Genomic DNA, 24,924 nt, shown 5'->3' with positions numbered 1-24,924 from the left:
TAGTAGCTGATGCCAACAGCTATGATAAATGATCATAAATGATCTATGATTATTCATTACTAAACTATTACATACATACACATATCATGTATTATATACATTATATATACATGTAAACACCTATGTACATATGTAAACACACATATACACTATAATATATATATTATGTATATTATAATATATAATTATGTATATGTATTATATATCATATATAATATATACATATTATGTATATATAGCATTATTCCTACAGTGTTATTACTATGATTACTACTACCATACTATGATTATTACTCATTACTATGATGATGGATTACTACCATGATGTAAAGAGCCAGACCCAGCTGGCTCTTTCCCCCTGGAATGACCTCGAAGAGCACCATCTCCCTGAGGCCATGGGCCTCACTCTGCTGGAGTAGTTCCTTTCTCGGGAAACACCCCTAGCACTACCATGATGTAATCCATCATCATAGTAATGAGTAATAATCATAGTAATGAGCAACAATCATAGTAATAAGTCACAGCAAAAAGCAATAATCATAGTAACAATAGTAATAATCATAGTAATGAGTAATAATCAGTAATGAGCAACAATCATAGTAATAAGTCACAGCAAAAAGCAATAATCATAGTAACAATAGTAATAATCATAGTAATGAGTAATAATCAGTAATGAGCAACAATCATAGTAATAAGTCACAGCAAAAAGCAATAATCATAGTAACAATAGTAATAATCATAGTAATGAGTAATAATCATAGTAACAGTAGTAAAAATCAGTAATGAGTACTAATCATAATAGTCATAGTGAGCAACGAGCAATAATGAGCAATCATCACAGTAACAATAGTAACAATCATAGTAGTGAGTAAAAAAATCATAGCAGTAATAGTAATACTAATCATTGCAATGAGTAATGATTGTAGTAATATATGTAATAACTATAATAATGCCACTATGATCACCATTAACAAACAGGATCTAAAATAAGTACTTTTCCTGAAGTCTTTCATTTATTTCTCATGATAACCCTGCAAGTAAGTAGTCTTTTGATTCCCATGTTACAGATGCAGAACCCAAAGCTCCATGATGTAAAGTGGCCCAGGGTTGCCTGACTACTCAGGGGTGAAGGAGTAGGAAAACCAGGTCTGGCTGATTCCAGCAGCCACGCAGCTGCTGCCCTCTGGCAGAGGTACAGCCAGAAGTGAGGCCTTTGTGCACACTTTGCTGGCCTCCACCAGCCTCTCCTGAAATGCCTTCAAACAGAAAGCAAGATGGCAGCTCCCGAGCTCTAGCAGGCTGGAAGAGGCTGCAGTCTCACTCCCCTGCCTGGGCTGGAGGCTGAAGATGGTGGGATGAGCTGCCAGACCCAGCTGGCTCTTTCCCCCTGGAATGACCTCAAAGAGCACCATCTCCCCGAGGCCATGGGCCTCACTCTGCTGGAGTAGTTCCTTTCTCGGGAAACACCCCTAGCACTCCTGAATTCACAGCTGTTGGCAGCAGAGACCTCCTTGCAGCATTCCTTGTTCTAAAAGCGTGCCCCCTCAGGTGTCCTTCAACAGTTGGATTCACCTGAGGGTCTCTTCCCTGCCACAGAACAGGTCAAACCCCTCTCTGCAGCTTCCAGGCCAGTCTCCCACCCTCCTTTTCAGTCGCATGTTTCCTGGCGTTCCCCTGCCACCCGACCGCACGCCGCTGCCTACACTCCCTGTGATTTCCTGTTTTGAGTGGCCTCACTCTCGCCGCTTCCTCTGCTTAGAATTTCTACCTGTTTCTCCATGAAGCTGACCCCAGGGTGATCAATCACCCCTGTTTGCCCAGGACTAAGGAGCATATGGTTTGGCTGTGTCCCCACCCAAATCTCATCTTGAACTGTAGCTCCCATGATTCCCACATGCTGTAGGAGGCACCCGGTGGGAGATAACTGAATGATGGGGGCAGTTTCCCCCACACTGTTCTCCTGATAGTGAATAAGTCTCAAGACAGCTGATGACTTTATAACGGGCTCCCCTTTCACTTGGCTGTCACTTCTGTCTTGTCTGCCACCATATAAGACGTGCCTTTGGCCTTTGCCATGATTGTGAGGCCTCCCCAGCCACGTGGAACTTGACTAGCATGCATCATAGCCTTTATAGTAAAAACACCCTTATATGGTTTACACTTATGGCTTCCTAAAGCCCACGTTGAAGCTCCCATTGCCGGATCAATAGTTCTTGCCGCAGTGCTTTTAAAACTGGGCGGCTTAAAAAGGACTTAACCTCTGTTCTTAGGTTTACAGCCTAATGCCTACTCAGCCATTTTACCTTTTTTTTCCTACCTATGCTCATTAACCGCTGGCTATTCTCTACAAATCATAAAGATATTGGAACTTTGTATTTATTATTTGGCGCATGAGCTGGAACCATAGGCATAGCTATAAGCCTCCTTATTCGAGCTGAACTAGGTCAACCCGGCAACCTATTAGGCAATGACCACATTTATAATGTTATCGTTACAGCCCATGCATTTGTCATAATTTTCTTTATAGTTATACCTATCATAATTGGAGGTTAAATTACCCAGTCTCAGGTATGTCTTTATCAGCAGCGTGAGAACAATGGGGTTTCCTGGGATGCACGATTTTCAGTCCTCAAACCAGGACAGTCCCAGACAAGGTGGGGCAAACTGGTCACCCTAGTCATTAGTAAGATTAAAAGAGAATCCACGTGAAGAGAGTGAAGAGATCAGCAATGCCTGTGGCCCACGTGAGTGTTCACTAACAACGTGGAGACCTTGCCACGCCCCACCAACACCCTCACCCTGAGGGCACTATGTGTTCAGCCTGCAGGGGGCAGGGCTTAAACACAGTAGGTGCCAATAGACAGGGAAGAGGCCCAGCAGGAGAAGCATGACAGCCGGGTGTGAACACAGGCAGAGGGAGACAAAGAAGGGAGGGGCAAGGGTCTGGCCCCAAAAATGCACCCAGCAGCTCCCCGTTTCTCAAGCACACAGCGAGTCCTAGAGCGTCAATCTCCCAAAATGCCTCTCTCAGCTCCAGATCCGGCCCTGGGGCTGCAGGAGTGGCCTTGTATCCACCTTCCCACAGGATATTCTCCTGCTGTGCTCTGAGTGACTGCTATGAGATAAAATCAACACTTAATTAAAAACCACTGCCTCTGCGGAGGTGTTATTTGTTTATGTATTTTTCAGTGCATCTTCAAACAGTGACATTTAAATGCGCCGAGCAGTCGGTGGAGAAAAGAAATGAAATAGAGGCACGGTGTGTACGGCTTTCTCTAGTCATCTCTGGACGGGTTCAATACTTTTTGTCTTTATTTGCCTTTGCTTCTCGTTTCTTTGAAAGCTATAGATGTTTTGTGCTTTTGCATATGTTTAGGACTTTCTTTGAAAGCAGTGATGCTACCCTAGAGTATCCATTTCTCCTGTGAGGTTTCTCTGCCTGGAGATGATGGAGAATTTGTAATAATGCTGACTGTCTCCCTCTGACTGAAGTTGTCAATACTGAGAAAAGGCATTTGCTAAATTGTAAAGGGTCTTTTGCTTATTCCCTGTGTGACCTCTGGCAAGTCAACGAAGCCCTCTGAGCCTTGCTGTTCTCATCTGTAAAATGGGTCTGTCATAAGGACAAGCATGCAGGAGGCACAGGAACTCACCACGGCACTGCAGGATGCCATCTCCTTGACCCGCAGCATGACCTCCTGGCTGAACGTGGTGGGCCAGAAGACCTGTGACACCAGCCCCCTGCTGCAGGCCTCCTGGGCGGTGAGCTTCCTCCCACAGAACAGCATCTCATTGGCCTGAAAAAGCAAAAGCAGGCGAAGTCTGAGGGCCTGGAGGTCCACCCATCTCCCTCAGCTGGTCCAGGGCTTGCCACCTGCAACCATCCCAGTTCTGGAAGGCATCTCACCTTCCAGATCCTTATCTTACTTTGGGGTCAGATAAGCTTTGGGAATTGCATGGAAATGTTTGCGTCCATGAGCAGAAGGTTCACAGTTTTCATTAAATTCCCCAAAGGAGCTGTGTATTTACTGTGTCTCTGTATGCCCCATGCCCATCCCCATTTCTGGTGGCACACACATGGGCATGGGTTGTGGGTTGGGTACATTTCAGAGCCGATGACCCAGCCCTGATGACGTCATTGGCACTGAAATGTACTCAGCTCACAACAGCCCAGGGATAAAGACATGCTCCCTTCTAGATAATAAAGCTCAAGTAGAGTTCGCAGCTGCAGGTGTGGTGGAAGAGTCTTTCTTCCTCTCTGACTGCAGGCTAACATCAGTGAGCCCCAAGGACCATCCATGGCTGTGTCCCTGCCTGTGGAGAGTTGGGGCCAAAAGGAAAGGAGAAATAGGAGAAGAGAGTGAGAGAGAGAAAGATTAAGGGAAAGAGAGAGAGACTTGATGATACTTGAATTCCCAAGCCCTGTCTCCCCAAGGGAACTGCCACTTCTGGACTTTCCAGCTGGGAGAACCATTAAGCTCCTTTTTAAAAAATTGAACTGGTTAAAGCGCTTCCATCACTGGCCGCCAAAAAGGTCCTGAATAACACCACAATACCAAGGCAGAGATATGCATCTCTCCCAGCGGCTCAGGGCTGGGCAAGGGCACTGCCCAGTCATGAAGGGCAGAGAGCAACCTTCCCTGGGCTCTGGCGACCTGGGATATCTCTGTACCACACTCCCCAGAGAATTTCCTTTTGCTTTGAAATTTGCAGCTGTCATACAAGATCTGGGAGGAGTTACATAGATAAGGTCCCAGGCACAGACAGAGAACGTGATAGTAATAAGCTGCAACTTACAGACAGTGACTGATAATTAGGGCGTAATGGTCAAATCCATGTGATAGAGTCCACACGACTGGCAACGCCTTCCCCTCCTGCTCTTCTCTCCTGCCTCTATGTGCTAGCTCCCCTTGGGCTGGTGTTAAAATGCCAGGCACTCTCAGGCCTCCAGAGCTAAGCGTAAGTTCCCCCATTTGGTTCTGGTTGTCACCGATGGTTCACGATGACCCAGAGGACAACCTTTCACGCCAGAGTAGAGGGCAATCTTTTATGTTGATAATAAGTCTTAGCATATGCTTGCCTGGTTCAAGATGTGAACACAAATGGAGGCCTTGATGCTTTCTGAAGAACACCTCAGTCCAATGAACTCAGTAGAAGTTCGCTGGGAGAAGTGGCAAATGGCCATATCTGCTCCCATGAACCCAGATTCAGATCCACTGGAAGCTACTCCCTGGCAGGTGCGAGGTACAAGGCGAGGCCTCCATTCATACGGAAAGGCTCCTGGCCACTCCTCAGACACCACACCCTGCAGTGCCCTCTCCGAAGAGAGAACTTAAGGGTATCATCCACAAGCCTAAGGATTCAGAGAGAAAGGGGATTCTTGAGTGGAAGTAGGGTGTCCCTGGTGAAGACCCATAACATTTACAAACAATCCACTCTAGAGCTAAGAAAACAAGAACATAAACAGTTTAGTCACTGACGTGTGACTCTGGGCAAGTCACAACGTCACAAAGCCACAATCTTCTCTGCTGTCCAAGAGGCATCATGACAGCACCAAGCTCCCAGTGCAGAGGCAAGGTTAACTGAGAGGTGCTTAGAACAGGGCCTGCTATGTGCAGAAGGGGTAGCAGAAATTTGCTATTTTTGTTATGGTTGGTGATGTCATTTTCAAAATGGAACAAGGAGGAATATGAATGAAGGACAAGGGACACTGCTATCAGCCTCACTATTGCAACAAAAGCAGGACTTGAGAGATGAGAAGAATGAGCTTGCAGGCCCTCAGATGGAAACAACGGGGGATGGAACTGCAAAGGAAGACAAGGAAGAAATCCAGTGTAAAAGCCCCTGCCCTTCCACAGGTGCTTGCCCAAGTGCAACAGTCACAGTCCTGAGAACGTGCCGAGCTGCCTCAAGAGCATGAGCGTGATGTCAAAGGTGGGTGTTTACCTTCCAATAAAATCAAGACGTCAAAAGAAACGTCCTGGAGTCTGTTCCTAAAAAGGAACAATTCACAATAGCTGTGGGGCCACAAGGGACTATTCTCTTTTGAAGAGAGAACTTAAGGGTATTATGCAGAAGCCTAAGGACTCAGAAAGGGGATTCTCGGTGGAGGTAGGGTGTCCCTGGTGAAGACCCATAACATTAACAAACAACCCACTCTAGAGATAAGAAAACAAGAACAGAAAACAGAGTTTAGTCACTGACTCGTTACTCTGGGCAAGTCATTTAATGTCACGAAGCCACAATCTTCTCTGCTGTCCAAAGGCATCATGACAGCACCAAGCTCCCAGCACACTTTGCAGGACTGGGGAGGCAACACTCGGCCTTTGCTCTGGGGTTTCAGGGCTTGGCCCTGTCACCTAAGGGGTGCTTCTCTGGCAGTTTTGTGGGGTCTCCTGTGACCTATGGCATCTGCTGGCAGATGCCCCCAGTGGACCCTGGGCAGACCTTGCTGAGGCAGGCACAACACAGAAGGCCCAGCACCCTCCCTGGCATGCCGGGCTTGCAGGGGCCACCCCACGCCACTGCCATGACCTCATCCCTCCCTTCTCCCCACCATCCTCATCAGGACCCAGCCATACTGACCTGACCACTCTCAACCCAGGGCCCGCAAGGCCCACTCCCTTCTCCTTCCTTCCCTTCATGCATCCTCTGCCTGGAATTCTTGCCTCTGTTCAAATGTCACCTACTCAAAGGGGTCCTCTCTGAACAAGGTGGGACCTCCTTTCAAGACACTGAGCTGGGGAATAGAAGGTCTGAAGAACAGGGTTTTTCTTCATTCCTGGACTCCTGGTGGGTATGGCGAGCTGGGCACTTAGTGGATTTGCAGCATTTGAAGGAAGGGAGAGAAAAAGGGAGCTGACTGGCTAGAGGGGGCTGGAAGGAAGGGACTCCCTGAGAACCTTGTGAGATCCAGCTGGGACCCATGCTTATGAAATAAGTATTAGCCCCTCAGAGCTGAGTTCAGAGTTCATGGCTACTCTGAACAGCAGGGGCTGCCTGAGAGTCCACAGGGGAGGAGCCGTCGAAGGAAGCCCAGATGCAGGAGCATGGCACCTCCAACGCTTACTCGGACCAGCTACACGTTCTGAACCCCTCCCTGGTCCTGACAGCCAATCGCAGATTCACCCCTCAGGTGTGGGACCTATTTAATAACAGGCTTGGTTTGGAGCACATACAGTGGAACCAGCCAGTCCGTGCTCAAATCCCACAACTGGTATTACCACTGCATGCCTTTAGACAATGCACTAAACCTCTCTAGCCTCAGACTCCACATCTGCAAAATGGGGATCACAGCTGTCCTGCCAGGGGTGTGGACTGCATTGACAGCCCAGCCCAGCACACAGCAAGTGCTTCCTACGTGCCAGCTGTCATCACTGCTCTCTCCTGTCCAGACTTGCTTCTGGATGTTGGTGCAGAATCTGACCACAGCTTACAGTGGACTCTGCCGCCTCCATTGGACAGTGGCTCTGTATGCACCACCTGGTGACACGGCTAACTTCTCTGAGCTTAACGTTCCATCTGTAAGATGGAAATCGCAACCGTTTCCACACAGGGTGCAGACCGCTTTGTGTTCACTGAATCCTTTCCCTCTTCTTGCTGGACATGCACTGGGCTACATCTCCCAGCCTCCCTTGCAGGCACATGTGGCCAGAGGCTGAGTCATGGTCGATGGCACATGAGTGGAGGTGAAGATGCCCCTGCAGGCCTGGCCCATGAAGCCTTACACGGTGATGCTTCTGGCTCTCTCTTCTCTCCCACTGGCTGGAAGTGAGGGCACATCTACTGGATGGGAGACACCTGGGTCCCCAGATAGTGTGGGTGACTCGTATACCTATGCTGGACCACACAAGAGTAAGAAGGAAAGTTTTGTTGTTCAAGCCACTGAGACCGTGGGCTGCTTGTTATAGCACCCAGCCAATCCAAAGACACGCCCTCAGGGGGCTGGAGGGAGGAGTAACTGAGACACCATGCGGAGTGCATGGGCCATACACTGACATCATCGCCATCTTCTCAGGCCGGGCTACTCCATCCAGCACTAATGGCGTGCAGGATCCGAGGCAGCCCAGCCAATCCTCAGGCTGACAATACCCTCAGGTTTCTAGCCCCATGAAGAGCCCCTAAACCCAAGGGAGAGGAAGGATCCTGCTGGGATCTGAATCCAGGTATCACAGGAGGCTTACCAGCGCGACGCCCAGGATCTGGGGGAAGGTGTAGGAGGAGCAGCCAGCAGGCGTGAGGCGGATGGTGGCGTAGGGCGTCTGGAACCAGGCCTTCTCACTGGCCCACACGATGTCACAGAGGGGCAGGATGGAGGCGCCCAGGCCCAGGGCTGGCCCATTGATGGCCACCACAATAGGCTTCTTAAACTGGATAAAGGCCTTCACAAAGTCCCTGGGAGAGAGAGAAGACCCTCTTGAACAGGTGACTACAGCTTGCCAAGCCCCACTGGAACCCCTGACTCTCCCAGGTGCTGTGACGCACCCTCATGTCGTCAGAGGTGAGAGGTACCAGGCAAGGGCCTCATTGCCTGGACATGGAACCACCAGCTGTCAGATTTTCTGAGGTACACTGATGGGGTCGCTGCATGTCCTGGTTTGCTCAGATTGCCCCAGTTCATGCCCCGTGTCCTAGCACAGAACCCAGTTACCATCTCCTTCCATTCTCAAAAGCCATGGCTTAGACAGTAAGTTATATGGGCACCCTAGATACTGACAGAATTTGTATATATGCTAAGGAAGTCAACCCGATTGTTAAGGTGCAGAACCAGAACCAAAGGGAAGGTGTAAGAGGGAGGCATATTTCAACTCAAAGAGAGAAAGAATGTTCTAACATCTCTGGCCAAAGGTGAATGGAGTGGCTTTGTGGGGTATGAATTCCTCATTCCTGGAGGTATTTGCATTTTAGCTCAATGATTATGCTGGGTGATGTTGTAGGGGGACTTCAAGCTTCAGATGGTGGGTACATGTTGGGAATGATGACATTTAAGATTTTCAAAAGTCAGACGTAGGATGGTCAGATTCTGAATTACCTGCGGGGATGCCAGACTCATCAAGGGTGATTCTAAAATGCTGAATACAGTCTATGTGTTAGGATGGCTCTGACTAAAATCTGTAGGCAGGAGCTAGAATCCCAGCTACAAGACTGGGCAATACTTTTTCTCCCTGCCGTTCTGCCCTGAGCAATGCATGCACCTTTACCAATCACACAGAGCCATCAGCAGTGATCTCTATTTCCTTTGCCTCAGAAGGCTTTTTGCTTTTTCCTAGTTGCTATGTATGATCTATAAAATTTTAATATTCATCTGGACATGGAGGAAAGACACAAGATGTGTAGTAAAGTCTGCATCCTTCATTACTCTTAGAGATATGAGAAACTATAAGAATTCACAAGAGGCCGGGCGCGGTGGCTCAAGCCTGTAATCCCAGCACTTTGGGAGGCCGAGACGGGCGGATCACGAGGTCAGGAGATCGAGACCATCCTGTCTAACACGGTGAAACCCCGTCTCTACTAAAAATACAAAAAGCTAGCCGGGCGAGGTGGCGGACGTCTGTAGTCCCAGCTACTCCGGAGGCTGAGGCAGGAGAATGGCGTGAACCCGGGAGGCGGAGCTTGCAGTGAGCTGAGATCCGGCCACTGCACTCCAGCCCGGGGGACAGAGCGAGACTCCGTCTCAAAAAAAAAAAAAAAAAAAAAAAGAATTCACAAGAATAAAATCCAAAGGCCCATGACCTTGATCTGACCTTGGCCTGCCTCAGCTTACCTCTCCAGGTTTCCCTCACGTCACTCTTGCCCCCACTCACTGTGCCTGAGCCACACAGGCCTCTGAGAGTTCTTAGAAAACACCATTATCAAAATTTGCAATCACCCTAACTAATTATTTGCTTGTTTTTGGATTCTTCCTCCCCTTTAGCTCCTTAAGGACACCCAGACGTCTGCCTGGGGCACTGCTCCGCTTCCATCAATATTGGAATTAGCACTCAGTAAATAGCTGTTGAGCAAATACATGAGTCTCCCAGAACAAGAGCAAAGACTGCAGAGATGTGGCAATGGTGAACCAGCTCTTCACCAAACCTGTTTTCCCTCTTCTTCCCGGGGCTACTGGCCGGCCACATTTCCCATCTCCGACTGCATGTGGCTGTGACCAAGTCATCAAGTGCTGGCCAAACAGGATGTGAGCAAAACCCCACCCGTACCACTTCCAGGTACACACCAAACCTCCCACCATAGCATCCTCCAAGCCCACTCATCTTGGTTAGCACAACAGTCCTGGAAGACATTTGCTGAGCCACAGGATGGAAGAAGTCTAGGTTCCCGAGTCACAGGCTGATGGTGACATCTATTTTAGGCTTATGCATCTGAAAAGTACATTTCTATATATGAGGTTTACTTGTTACATCAGCTAATACTTAACTAATACAAAAGTTGAGGCCGGGCACGGTGGCTCATGCCTGTAAACCCAGCATTTTGGGAGGCCGAGGTGGGAGGATCACAAGGTCAGGAGTTCAAGACCAGCCTGGCCAATATGGTGAAACCCCGTCTCTACTAAAAATAAAAAAAATTAGCCGGGCATGGTGGCGGACGCCTGTAGTCCCAGCTACTTGGGAGGCTGAGGCAGGAGAATCGCTTGAACCCAGAAGGCGGAGGTTGTAGTGAGTCAAGATCGGGCCATTGCACTCCAGCCTGGGAAATAAAGTGACACTCTGTCTCAAAAAAAAAAAAAAAAAAAAAAAAAAAGTCGAGCTGATTTATCTCTTCTCAATCAATACTGTTCCTTTCCCCAACTCTTATCGAAAGTTGTGGATATCACAGTGATATACTGGGATCAGATTCAACTGCGAGAAAGCCTACTTAATGTTCTGCCGGGGTAGGAGGTATCTTACGATCTATGTAAGTCGTCATGAAAGTATGCACCTCTGACTCAGGCTTGAGGCATCACACCGCCTGCGATAGTGGAGTTGGCTCTCAGTCCCTGCTGGTTCCCAAAAGGTACTACTTCAGAGAGGGAGTCCTGGCTCCATGACTTCTGATGCTTGGTGTTCCAGTGGCCCAATTCCTGACATCATTTACTTCCTAACCTATGGTGAGGTTTTAGGTTAGGTCACTGGTTTTTGCAAGTGCTTTTCACTGAAAGCAATTTGGGGTCTGCAGGAGATATGGACTTTTTTGTAGAATCCTTGTGGGTTTGGACGATTTTTATCAAACATCCCATTCCTGAGTGACCTCATACAATTCCAGAGTCTTAGATCTCAGAGGTGGGAAGGACTTTAGGACTCATGGAGCCATATCTTCCACTCGGTGCAGAATTCCCTCCATACCATTCCAAGGATGCATCATTCTGCCTCTGTTGAATGTTTCTAATAAAAGAGGGTCCATGCCTGTCAAGACAGCCTCCCTGCCGTGGGTCTCTCTGATACTGTTGCCACCTTAGCTCCATCAACCACATGACATCCTTCAGGTATGGACTGCAGCCCTTGTGACTTTCCAGAGCTTTCTTATGCAGGACCCCAGAGCCTTTCACTCTGTGGTTTCCAACCTGAGATCCGTGCAAGGGAATCAGGGAAGCAAGGGAAAGGGGACCAGGTGTGCAGAGCTCTGACCCTCTACCCCAGCCCCTCCTGTGTCATCCAACCTGCCTCACACTTCATTTCCTTGATATGAAAATGTCACCTGACGTTTAATGAAGGCCACCCCCCATCCTCTTTCTCTCACCTCGGGCAGTAGATCTCTATCACTGGGAGCCAAGCAGCAAACAGGATATTGCATTACGGGCCCTGCAGCTCAGATATCTGATCCTGCTGCGATGGCGGGGCTGCGTGGGGAAGATTGCACCCCGCCTTCCCCCACATCCAAGGCCATCAGGCTGACCTGACCCGCACAGCTTCCTTTGCTCTACCCGAGCCCTGTGGCTTCTGCATGACAAAGCTGCTGGGCTGCACTGATGTGGCAGAAGGAGCAAGAACTTCAGAATCTGAAAGACTCAGAGTGAAGTCTCAGTTCTGCCCCTAACTAATGGTGAGACCTTGGACAGGGTGCCTGGTCTCTGGAGCCTCATTTTCTCCCTCTGTAAAATGGGAAAATCAACGATGTTGCCCCAGATTGGGAGTTGAATAAGAATCAAAGGAGACGTTCCATGCAGGGTGCTAGCCCAGTGCGGACATGCGGGGAGCACGCCATCCCTGCTGCTATTATTAGGGGGAATGCATCTGCTGGGGAGGGTGGACAGAGTCCTCATTCAATTCTCAAATTGGTCTGTGATCCATTCTCCTAGGCTACAGGTGACCCAGAAGCAAAATTCTGCTCACTGGAATGTCTCAATTTCCCCTGGAGCAATCGGCATTTCTCTTGTGACCCAGTTACACACTCCCTTTAACCAGAGCCATGGAGGAGAACCCTCCCCCAGCCAGTACAGGACCAAACAGTGACTACCATCCTGGGGCCCCCAGAGAGGTCCCCAGCAGGCCACTCCTTAAGTCTACAACCCACCCCTTAGTCCAGGGGCCCACTCCCTAGTCTTAGACTCAGCTTAGCTAGAAGTCATGGCTGGAAGTACCAGCAGTAGTGACAACAACTGTAATAGTAAGTCCAAGTACATATTAGTGCCAGGAATAGCCCAAGTGTTTCACATGGAGTATCTTTTTATTCTCCATCGTAGCAACCCACTGGTGAGGCCAGTACCATCATTTTGATTGTTCCCATTTTCTGAATGAGCTAATAGGCTCAGAGAGATCTGTGACACACCCAAGGCTCCACCACCAGCAAGTGCAGAGGTAGCTTTGAGCTCAGGCAGCCTGCTTCCAGGTGCCACATGGGCAGCTGCTAGCCAACACTGCTTTCCTGAATACCTCGTTTGAACAAGCCGCCTTGTCACCAGAGCTTTCCTCTGCAGGACCCCAGAGTCTTCCCCCACAAGTTCAGAGGAGGCAGCCTCTTTTTGGGATGGATCCAGGAGAGAGGCTTCTGAACAAACCACCTGTGCTCTCCCCAAATCTGCTAGTTCATTCATCAAACATTTGCAGAGTGATGAGTCCCAGTCACCAGGCCTGGTCACGCGTATGCAAGTTTTCTTTAGACAAGGATGAGGAGGGGGTGAGAGTACCACTCACGGGGTGCCAAGGCCATGCAGCACGCCTGGTCAGCCCTATTAGGAGCGTGTCCCAAGAGAAGAGATGGGGGCAGTTCGATGTCCAAAAAAACATTTTGGCCCTGCTAGATTTTGAAGGAAGTTTTTTCACACGAGATTTCTTGTAAGTACGCTAACACACCTAGAAAACCGACAGGAGCGGGCGCAGAACTTGCAGCATGAATCAAGCTCCTTTCAAAGACAGTGCACTTCCTTCAGGACACCCCTCTGGAAATCCACAAAACGTTATCTGCAGAATGCTTCGCTGCCACCTTGTGTCTCCAACTCCAGAGTGTGGCCTCCAAGGCAGCACTTCCAAGCTGGGAGAGCTAGAGATGCCTTGAAAGAGTTTGGTGCTGATGGGCCAGCCACAGTCTCTTTCTAACCCCAGGAACATCTGTCTCTACGCGGCCACATCTTCTGCACCTCCAACCATCTTTGCTTGTAGTTCTCACCATTCTCACGCCTGTATCACCTCCTTCTTCACCCTCATCCCCTTAATAACCACCTTTTCTCTCTTGCACAAAAATAAGAATCTTAGGTTTCTCTTAGTGCTCTCAATCAGTGGTGCAGAAATCTGGTTAGCACAGGGCAGGTGTTCTCAACCCTGGCTGCAACTGAGAACCACCAAGGACGATTCCCATCAAAAGATGCGCTGGCCCCACCTCAGCCTAAATAACCCAGAGTCCCGTGGGGGTGTTGCCAAGCATCTAGGTCTTGGGAATGCTCCCTTGGACCTCCCTGTGCTGTCAGGGCCGGGGACCAGTGGTCCAGGGGACATCTCCTTTCCCATGCCCTCATCCTTGCTAGCTCACGAACTACCAACTTCTGCTCCCTTTGAAGTATCAAGAAGAATTCCTCCTGCCTCCGCCATCTTGCCCTGTGCTCTGCCTAAGGGGAGCTCACCTGCCTGCTGAGATGGCAAATGTCTGAATTCCACTGGCCGTGTTTCCCCAGAACTACTCAGCTGGGAAAGTCAGGAGCCAGTTTGGGCCCTGGCCTCAGCCACATTCTCCTACAGTTGATGTTTTCAACCCCATCTGCCTCTGACATCTCTTTCTCCAGGAATTTGGTTCTCAAGAGTCCAGAGACGCATAGATATCACGCTGCACACCCCAGTGGGTAGAGGCTATGGGAACAGGAGGGAAGGTTTTGCCCCTCAGATTTGATACATCCAAGACACAAATGCAGGGCCAGGCCAGGGAGATGCCACCCTCACCAGAGAGACTGGGCGTGCAAAGCCAGAGGAAGGAACCATTCGGTGGGGGCTCTGGGGAAATCCATCTGAGACCTGACCCCCTGGATACCCTGTTTCTGTTCAGCTTCCATCCCTTCAGTGACCCAGCTGCAACACCTTATCCCTGCATGCAGGAATGACCCCCTCGCCCACTCCACGCTGGGACAAGCCTCATCACTGTCAACTCAGGGCTGGCCTACCAGTCCCACCTTGCCTGCAGCTGCCCGGGATAATCTGTTAATAGACCCCATCAGCAAAGGTGAACAGCTGCCCACCAGAAGGAGCAGCCATTGAGGATGCTGGGCAGAGGTCAGGATGGGCCCTTACCTAAGAGGAGAGCCTGAAAAGATGAGGCTCTTTGAGCTGCTAATGATTTCCTTCCAGGCTATATTAGTTTCCCAGGGAATAGTCACCACAAACTTGGGGCCTAAAACAATCAAAAGGTATTCTCTCATAGTTCTGGAGACCAGAACTCCAAACTCAAGGCGTTGGCAGGGCTGGTTCCTTCTGGAAGTTCTAAGGGAGAAGCTGTGTCAGGCCTTGCTCCCAGTTTGTGGTGGCTGCTGGCCATCCTTGGAATTCCTTGGCTTCAGGCTGCATGACTCTAAGCTCTTCCTTTTCTGTCATATCACCTTCTCCTCTGTCTGTGTCCCCTCTTACGAAGTAAGTTCTCTCTGTGTCTGGCGCCCACTCTAACCCAGGATGATCTCATCTCAGGACTCTGAACTTAATTACATCTGCAAAGAGCCTTTTTCCAAATATGGTCACCTCCACAGGTTCCAGGGATTGGTACCTGGACATATCTTTTGGGGGCCACACTTCAACTCACTACAAGGGGTCTGGATGCTAATGAGCTGCGCACGCATGGAGTGAAAACCAGGGGCTGTGTCAGCCAGGTTTCCCTGGGCTTCTGGAAATCCAGCTAACGCCTCCACTGAAATTTGTAAACCAGATAAAGACCATGACTGAGGCTCCACAGGTCACAAAAACGGGCACTCAGTTCTCTGGGTGCGCTGTGGTGGCCTCATGCATGAGAGAAGCACGCTGGAAATCCTACAGTCCCCCTTCGACACATGGAAAGGCAGTAGCGAGAGGGCATAGCTGGGACCAGGCAAAGCGCAAACCGTTTGGGCACAGCCAGGAAGCCTGTGCCTCCATAACCACAACGCCTTTCACGTAACAGTGCCCAGGCTCATCATGTCTCTTCCGGCAAGAATTCTGCAACAACAGACATGGGTATTTTGGAGTAGGGGCTCCAATGGCTGCTTCACCCTGAAGAGGGACTCAGAATTCCACACACAAGTGCATCCCAGCATCACCTCTTGGAGACAACGCAAACCCTCAAAGCCCCCTACAGCCACGTGGGAATCCGCCTCCCTGTGTGTGGCACTTCCACAGAACTATGGAGACTGGAGGCCCCAGAAAATCCCTGACTTATGGCCTGAGGCTCTGTGATACCATGTGGAATAAATGTTCCTTCTCATGTGACCAGGGGCATTCCTGAAATGTGACTTGTCTGATTCCTAAGCAAGATACAGCAGTCCCTCTCAGGTGAACACTGGTTGACAGCTGTAAACCAGCTAAACAGCTGTAGTGTCTAGAAATGACACTCACTTGCTTTTGATATACTAATAAAGAATGGGGAAATAACTACCCTTCAGTGTCCCAAAAAGGTACTCATTGTTGAGTCACCCCCAGGACCCCAACTTTTGCCCAGGGGCAATTAGAAAGGGGGACATACCCTGTATCCCGTTGGGTCTGCAAACACACAGCTGCCCAGGGAACCCCTCCATCAACCTCCCCACTGCTGAGTTACGACAGTGCTGGGACACACAAACAAACAGACAACCACTCTCCCCATCAGGCAAGGGGCGGGAGTAGTGTGGATAACACATGGCCAGGACCACACTCAGGCCTTGATAGCAAATAAAAAATCTTTCCGATCAAAAGAATGAAAGTGGGATCTAACCTAGAGGGCAAAGCAGTCCTAATTTTGGCAGGACTATGGTTATAGATGAAAATATAAGATGCCCAATTAAAATTTGAATTTCAGATAAACAACCAACATTTCTAAAATGTAAGCAGGTCTCAAATATTGCACAGCATGTACTTATGCTAAAATTAAAATTCCCGGTTGTTTGAAATTCAAATGTAACTGAGCAGCCTGTATTTTCACTTGGTAATCCTAGGCAGGATCCCAAGGTGTGGGAACAGGAGCACAGCTCACCTGATGGCTTCTGCAATCCGAGTGCTCTCCTTTCGCCGGTCGCTGGACAACCGGCCAATTAGGTAGGAATAATCCAGGCCGCTGCAGAACACGCTGCCCACTGCGCTGAGGAGCAGCAGTTTGCTGTCGTCTGTGGCTGCATTGCAGAGTGCTCGCCGGACTTCTTTCATGATCTGCCGGCAGAGATGAATTTGCAGGGATGTTAAGTGACTATCCTGTAAGCCTGGGGCTTTCAGACAGCAAGACAGCCAGAGGCCTGATCCCCTGAGGGTAGAGGCCAGGGAATCTGCTTCTGCCTGTGCAGGGAGCCTCCCCTGAGTACAAGCATGAATCCAGAGCAAGGAGAAAAACACTTATCACAGCCAAAGCCCTCCAGCACCATCCCCAGAGCAGGCAGAAGAGTGCTAATAAGGAGGCAGTGTGGTCACTGGCTGCAGATCTGGAAGCCTGGCCTGGAGTCGCTCAATCCCTGGTAAATCTCTGCAAATCTTGTTCTGGCATTTGCTTATTTAGCCCTTTACAAGATGTGGAAAAAATCCGTGCACAGCCCAAGTAAGGGATGTAAGCCATCTCTAGATGACTCAATTTGATTATTATACACCCTTGCTCATCTTTCATCCAGCTAATACCCCGCATGGTTTGCAGGTGCCACATGGCAACTGGGCTTTGGCATCAGATCCAGACCTGGGTTTAATGTCCCACAGGAGTTCCAAGCCCCTGGTCCAAATTCTGGCTCTGCAACTTACTAGCCGTGGGACCTGAGTCATGCTAGTTATTCATCCTCATTGTCCCCATCGGTAAGTGGGTGGACCCACTCTCAAGGTCTCCAGTGAAGAATAAGTGAAAGGAACGGTTATGCTATGGCCACCTGCAGGTTCACATTCCTGGGAGGTAATGATGAATTCTGGATAAAAGGCATTTCGTTCCTCTTCTGCATGCCAGTTAAGTCTGCCATCTGACATGGAAGAACTGTGCTGGCCACCTGCCATCATGGGACAAGTTCCCCTTATCTCCTGTATGTGTCTCCTGCATGTATGCCCTAGGATTTTTAGGACTCTATGACCTTGTCTTGGGCAGGTGGAGGGCAGGACAGAATTTGGGAGACAGACACAGGTGCCCTCGGTAAGTGGTCAGACCAACAAGTGCTACCTTAGCAGTGAACATGTACTGCAGGCCAGGTACCCTGCTACGTGGGCTCCAGCCTCCCCAGCACCAGTGAGTAGCCACTCTTCTTACTTCCAGACTAGGGAACAGATGCCTAGAGAGGTCATGACACTAGTCCACGGCCACACAGTTGGTAAGTGTTAGAGGTGGATTTGAGCCCTGGCCTGGCTCACACAACGCCTAGTCTATGCACTTTGACACTGCAGATTCCCACTGTCTGGCCATGGCCTTTCATTCATGGAGAAGGAGGGCAGTCAGCCCCAGAGCAAGCAGCCAGCCCAGGGAGGGACAGGCAGGGGTGGGGCAGCTAGGAGAGCCCAGAGCTCCCAGAGCTGCAGCCTTCTTTGAACTTCCCCGGGCCAAGCGCATATTCACCTAATCACCTTTGCATGTGCCAATCTCCCTACCCCTTGTGGGACTGCCCAGGCTCCTTGATTCTGAAAGTCCTTCTATGACCCACCCTATTCTCCTCCCCCATTCTCCCTTGTCCAGCACCCCCATTTGTTTCCTTCCTTTATCATACATTTACCTGTCTTACCTACTACTTATTTGTTTCCTGCCTTTTATTTGTCCACCCTTGCTCAACTGTTATTTTAATAAAGAAAGGAATGGCATCTCTCTTATTCCCCACTGTATACTCAGAGCCTAGCACACTGCCTGGGGTAGGGTGGACACTCAATATCTGCTTGTTTAATCACCCTCATTAGCCCTTTTCCTCAACTTCAGAAGAAAATTAGGTAGGCTGCTTGCTCACCCATCTAGAAGCTTTTACAAGGCCAACTCAAGACCTGTGAAAATCATTTAAAAGACTGAAGAGTTTACCACCATAAACTTTGCAACCCATGAAGGCTAACTGTGTTTCCGCTCTTCAAAGGCATGCAGCCAGGCTGTTCAGCTCCTCATCACACGAGGAACTGTTTTGGATGCGCCTGAAGGTTACAGAGCACTTGCCCATGAGTACTTACACTCCCAACCCCTTGTGAGGTGGGCATTATTATTAGCTCCATTTTACAGAAAGGGAAACTGAGGCTCAGAGAGAAACGTGACTTTCTCAAGGCAACATGTCAGCAAGTGGCAGAGCTCGCGCTAACGGACTGGCTGGCTCCAAGTTTCCTGCTGAGATGGTTCAGACTCTTTCTGCCCCAAGCACTTTCCAGCTTCACTGCTCAAAGTGTGGTCCTTAGGACAGCAGCATCACACCCCTCAGGAGGCGGCCAGAAATGCAGAGTCTAAGGGCCCAGCCTAGACTTACAAGGGGTTCCAGAAGGTCAACATGGGCCTCTGGGGCTATGGCTGGGCACAAGCTCCACTTCTACCCCACAACATCTTGGGTAATCTGGAGTGAAATCATTAGCCTCTCCTGGTCTCTCTGTCTGTAAAATTTAGAGCTACCTCAGATTTACCAACAAACAAGACGCAAGTAGGCTGCTTAGTGCAGTGCATGGCATATATCTTGCAAGATGTCCTCTTTTATATACTGACCCTACAGGACAGGTTGGGCTCTGCCCCAAGTGTTTTCAAACCTCACTACTCAAAGTATGGTCCTTAGATCAGCAGCTTCACATTCCCAAGAGCTGGCCAGAAATGCAGAGTCTTGGGCCCCAGCCCAGACCAACAGGATGAGTCTCTGCACGTTCATGGGACCTGCAGGGAATTCATATGCATGTTATTGTTTGAGAAGCGCTGCTTTATGATGTGAACTCACTTAGCCTTATGAGGGAGTCACTTGTTCAAGCCCCATTTTATGAATGACAAAACCAAAGTAAGTGACTCTGAGAAGTTGACAAGTATGGGGTGGAGCTAGACTAGGATTTGGGAAGTAGGCTTTGGGGCCCATGTCCTTCACTGCAGGGTAGGCTGCCTCTCAAAGTACCAGGGCTTTTCATCTGAAGACCTCCACATGACAGCAGTCTGGCTATGGGAGCAGCAGGGAATGAGCTCTGTGGTGCTCAGGGGAAAGTAGACCCTTCTCCCCTCCCAGACTGTGGATTTTAGGATGGAGCCAGGGTCTGAAGCTGATCTCCTGCCACATGCTGCGTTCTGAGGCCCAAGCATCATCCAGACCCTCCAAGTCTGTGTACTAGCTGAACCAACCCTCTCACAGCCCTGCACACTCCCCAACTCCTTCCAATCATAACCTTGCAGCAACACTACACACCTTGACTATACAATGTCTCTTGGGTGCCTGGTATTCAAAAGGACTCATGGCAATGTGGCCAGGCTGAACAGGTGCAGGCTTTGGAGACAAGAAGCCTACAATAGAATCAGCTTTACCACAAACAGGCTCAGCCCTTCTAGTCCTTCTGCTACCTGTTTGCCATACCACAGTCAGGACAAGCCACTCCAGCAAATAATTTATTTTTGCTGTAGGAAAATTCTCCCATGAGAAGCTAAAACTCCAAGCCTGCCTTGTATGTGGATTTGAAGTTCTGAGTTACCACATCCACATGGGGAAGAATCCACAGATAGAATTTAACACAGAAATTGGACACAGGCTAGTAATATCCCTGAGGTGTCTGATGGAAATGAATGTAAAAGTACTCTGGGGAGAAACTGCAACCCAGACTGCATGGGAATTATACAGGAAAAAAAATCCTAGCTGAAGATGAGCTCACAATCAAAAATCACAAAACACTTGAGAAAATACAAGTTGGCACACTCAGCAAATGAGAGGATTACCTAACATGACTTCAAGTAACAGAAGGATCCAAAAGAGACTGTAAAATAGGGGTGTTTAAAATAATCACAGAGAGGAAAAGAGACATGACCTAAGAAAAGAACAGGAGAATATGAGGAAAAAATAGATTTGAGGAGAAAGAAACGTCTGGAAATGAAAAACAAGTCATGGACGTCTGCTGAGATCAACAGCAGATTAGGTGGTGCTAAAGGGAGCATAAATTAACTGAAAGACCTGAAGTAATTGACCAAAATGTAGCACAGAAAAACAGAGGTGGAAAATATAATGGAGAGATTAAAGACAAGAATGCTAAGATTTAAAATAGGTGCTGTACGGATTCTATCAGGAGATCACAGAGAAGAGGAGAAAGTCAATATCGAAAGAGATAAAGGATGAGAATTTAACAGAATTGATGAAAGATCCACTAGTTTCCTAAGCCTGCTATAAAAAATTACTATAAATTTGGTAGCTTAAAATAACATAAACTTATTATCTCATAGTCCTGTAGGTCAGATGTCTGATGCAGGTTTACTGGGCTGAAATCAAGTTGTCAGCAAGGCTGCATTCCTTTGTGGAGGCTCTAAGGGAGAATCATTTTCTTGCCTTTTCCAGCTTATAGAGGCCACCCACATTCCTTGGTTCATGGCCCCTTCCTCCATCATCAAAGGCAATAAGGCCCAGCTGGGTCTTCCTCACTTTCTCAGTTTGTGTCACTCTGACAGATTCTTCTGCTTCTCTCAACTACATTTAAAGACCCTTCTGATTACATTAAGCCCATCCAGGTAGTCTAGAATACTCTTGATTTTTAAGGTCAGTTAACTGGCAGCCTTAAATGCATATCTGAAACCTTAATTCCCCCCAGCCATGGAACCTAGCATAGTCATAGATTCTGGGGATTTGGACATGAATATCTTGGGGAGAGGGCTTCTATCTACCACCGACTTGAATCCTAAAATTTAAGAACTGAAACAAAAAGCTAAGCAATAGAAATAACAATATGTGCACGCACAGATGTATCATATTTAAACTTCAGAACATCAAAGACAAAGCAAAATCTTAAATACATCCAGAGGAAAAAGAAAGCTTAGCTACAGAGGGCAAATATTTGACTGGAGGCAAATTCTACATAGCAGAAATAAATTCCAGAAGGTAGCAGAATACAATTGTCAAGGTGCTGAGGAAAACAACTGTCAACAAATTCTTCACTCAGCTAAATTCACTTAAAAGGAAGGGTAAAAATTAGGCATTTTCAGTAAAAGAGTGTTTACCATTTTTAGACCTTCACTAAAAGAACTAAAAAGGAATGTACTGCAAGAAAAAGAAACTATATTCAGAAGGAAAAATTGACATGCAAGGAATAATAACCAGCAAAGAAACTGGTGGCTCAAGCCTGTAATTCTGGCACTTTGGGAGGCTGAGGCAGGCAGATTCCCTGAGCTCAGAAGTTCGAGGCCAGCCTGGGCAACATGATGAAACCCCAACTCTCCTAAAAATACAAAAAAAAAAAGAAAGAAAGAAAGAAAGAAAAAATTAGCCAGGCATGGTGGTGCATGCCAGTGGTCCCAGCTATTCAGTAGGAGGATGGGAGGCAGAGGTTGCAGTGAACCGAGATCGTGCCACTGTACTCCAACTTCGGTGACAGAATGAAATCCCGTCTCAAAAAAAAAAAAAGGAAAGAAATTGGTGAATGTGTTGTTAATATAAGAACTGACTATAAAAATCATAATACTGATATTAATTTGAGGGCAGAGGTTGGTATGGCGTAGAACTGTAGTAGCAGGCAATAATATTGTAGAGGATAAGAGGAGGAATGAGTAGAGTTAGAGCATGTCAAGGTTATATTCAGAAGTGGTGGAGGTAATTACACTTAGCCTTTGTTATGTGTATATAATTTAGGGATAACTTCTTAAAAATACATGAATTACAATGAATGGGGGGGGAGGATAAAATAAAGAACACCCAATCACTGGATCGTTGAAACAAGAGCAGAAAGTATACAGTGATAGAAAACAAGGCATGGCATGTGCCTGGCTGAAGCGTAGAGTCTAACAGAGAGGACAGTAAGTGAGCAAACTTCCAAAGGATCATTATTAAACACTCCACAGGCATCACCACAGCATATGAAAGTTAGGGGGAATACTGGAAAAATATTGTTTTTTAAGGTTAAATTTTTAAAAGAACTCCCATTTCTTAAGCACCTAGTAGTGCCAGGAATTGCACCAGGTAATTTCCACGTAATATTTTATTCCAAATAAAAATCTGGTAAGGTAGGAGATGGCATCTCAACCTTGCAAGTGACACCATGAAGACTCAGAGAGGTACAGTAAGATGTCCAAGGTCACACCAGCAGTAAGAGGCAGGACCATGATTTAAATCTCATGCTAACAACTCTTTACTTTCTCCTACTTCATACTGCTGCGTGATTTTTTAAATGGATAGGATTTTAGTAGAAAAAAACAGGACTAGATGTCAATCTGAATTGAGAATCTCCAGGCCTGTGCCCTGCTGGAAGGATAGAATAAGCACATTCCAGCCTATTTGGGTATAAGCAACAGATATTCATTTTGAACATCAAAAAAGCTCACAGGCCACTATCTTGTGGGTCCTTTCATCCATCTGCCTCTAGAAATAGATACACTCTCACCTATACATGAACTCTATTTCTCTGAGAGGCAAGTAAAAAAAAGAAACCCTGCTGTAAAGAGGTGAACTGAAATTCTATAGATGACTCAGAGAGTAGCCTCTCTGGCTAAGGCCATACTTACCTACTTGTCAATTTGTTAAGAAAAAAATAGAAGACCAAACAAAGCAGCCATCTCATTTATGAATTAATTAAATTGAAAATAAATTTGCATTTTATTGACACAAAAGAAGTACATACTATACTGTTTTTCGTTTTTAAAAAAGTTATATCTAGTGTATATCTATTTTCTTTCCTTTTTGGTGTTGGTAATTCAATTTGGACAGATGGCTAAGATTCTACCTTCTTGAAAGACCCCAAATTTTATAATGTAACTGGTTTATTTAAAGTAAAATGTTCTAAAGTTAGTCCACATTCTCTTGCCTTCTTAAACAGAATATACTGTATGCATATAACTACTTCTCAATGGTCACCTGCTGGCCTATAACAGAATATTCCTCTTAGAGGCTTCTGGGATGTGATTCTATTAACAAATAGTCCTAGACTGCTATGCATTTTGAAGTCCTAAATATGTCCTGTAAATTCATTGCTCTCATTATGCACTTCCTAGCTGCCACTTGCACCTGCTATTAGTTGTCTGCTAGAGAGAACAGACTCCCCCTCTATGACTTCTAGCTTTGGATCTGGCATGTGTTTACAGCCAGACAACCAAATTCATTAGAATGGGATGTAAAAGAGGAATCAACCAGGGTCCCTCTCTGTATACTTCATCTGGACCTGCTGAAATCCAGTCACACCAGGCCCATCTTAAATGCAACCACCTTCAAAGGACATTTCCCCATATCCCAGACTAGATGCACACTCTCCTTTCTCCCAAAACCCTGAATACTTTAAATGCCTGTTGTGATTCTTCCAACAAACTCCCTTGTAGAATGTGCACCTCCTTACTGTATCTTACCTTCTATGTGATTTAAACCCCTGGTATTCACAACCTTCTGTAACCCCCACCCTCAAGAGAAGATTGGACCTAGTGACCGGCTTCAACAGAAGATGCCAAAATGATGGCATGTCACCTTCAGGAGGAGATTAGGTGACAAAAGGACCATCCTCTCTTGCTATCTTTCTGGGAGTTCTTGCTCTGAGGGAAGAAAGCTGCTTTGTCATGAATAGCCCTCACAAGAGGCCCACATGGCAGGAAACAGATGCACCCAACAACCACATGGGTGAGCTTGGAAGTGAATTCTCCTCCAGTTGAGCCTTCGTGTGAGACTGCAGCCCCAGCCTCCACTTGACAGCAGCCTTGTAAGAGGCCTTGAGCTGGAAGCATCCAGCTGAGCCATACCCAGATTCCTGACCCACAGCAATTATGAGACAATAAGTGTATGCTGTTTTAAAATGCTAAGTTCAGAACAATCTGCTACACAGTTATAGATAACTAATACAATCCTTTAAGAGCTAAAATAGTATACTTACGCTCTTTATATCCCTTGTAGCACCTAGTCCAGACCCTTTCACATAAAAGAACTTAACAAATGTTTATTGAATTAAGATAATGCCAGTCTTTACCTTCCAAGAAGTTTACAGTCTAGTGGAGGAGGGGGAGGATATCAGACATTTAACAAGTTACCCCATAAATATATGTAGACTAACAACTGTGATAAGACTTGCCGAAGTGATGGCCGAGCTGAGACCTGAAGGAACAGCAAGAGTGAGGGAAGCAAGGAGGAAGAAAGGCCCGTTCCAGTCAGAGGGACACAATATAAAGGCCCTGGGGCAGGTGTGGGCATGAAAGCAAGCCAGGTGACTGGGGTACAGGAGAAGAAGTACGTGAGGCGGGCTGCACGATGAGGTGGGA

The 24,924-nt window shown here is 47.6% G+C and overlaps 1 protein-coding gene across 1 annotated transcript in view; it reads right to left on the bottom strand.

Moving 5' to 3' along the window:
• CDYL2 (chromodomain Y like 2) overlaps positions 1-24,924 on the bottom strand; it is a 211,413-nt gene that overhangs the window by 7,237 nt on the left and 179,252 nt on the right. Inside the window, exons 4-6 of the mRNA XM_030925308.1 lie at positions 16,588-16,760; positions 8,184-8,394; positions 3,654-3,797 (exon numbers count right to left, since the gene is read on the bottom strand). Of these exons, the coding sequence (XP_030781168.1) occupies positions 3,654-3,797; positions 8,184-8,394; positions 16,588-16,760 (528 nt within the window). The remainder of the gene's footprint in view (positions 1-3,653; positions 3,798-8,183; positions 8,395-16,587; positions 16,761-24,924) is intronic.

The sequence above is a fragment of the Rhinopithecus roxellana genome, chromosome 20 (assembly GCF_007565055.1).
Source record: "Rhinopithecus roxellana isolate Shanxi Qingling chromosome 20, ASM756505v1, whole genome shotgun sequence".
NCBI lineage: Eukaryota > Metazoa > Chordata > Mammalia > Primates > Cercopithecidae > Rhinopithecus > Rhinopithecus roxellana.
The sequence above is the reverse complement of the archived record's forward strand: the minus strand, read 5'-3'. Positions and strand labels throughout refer to the sequence as shown.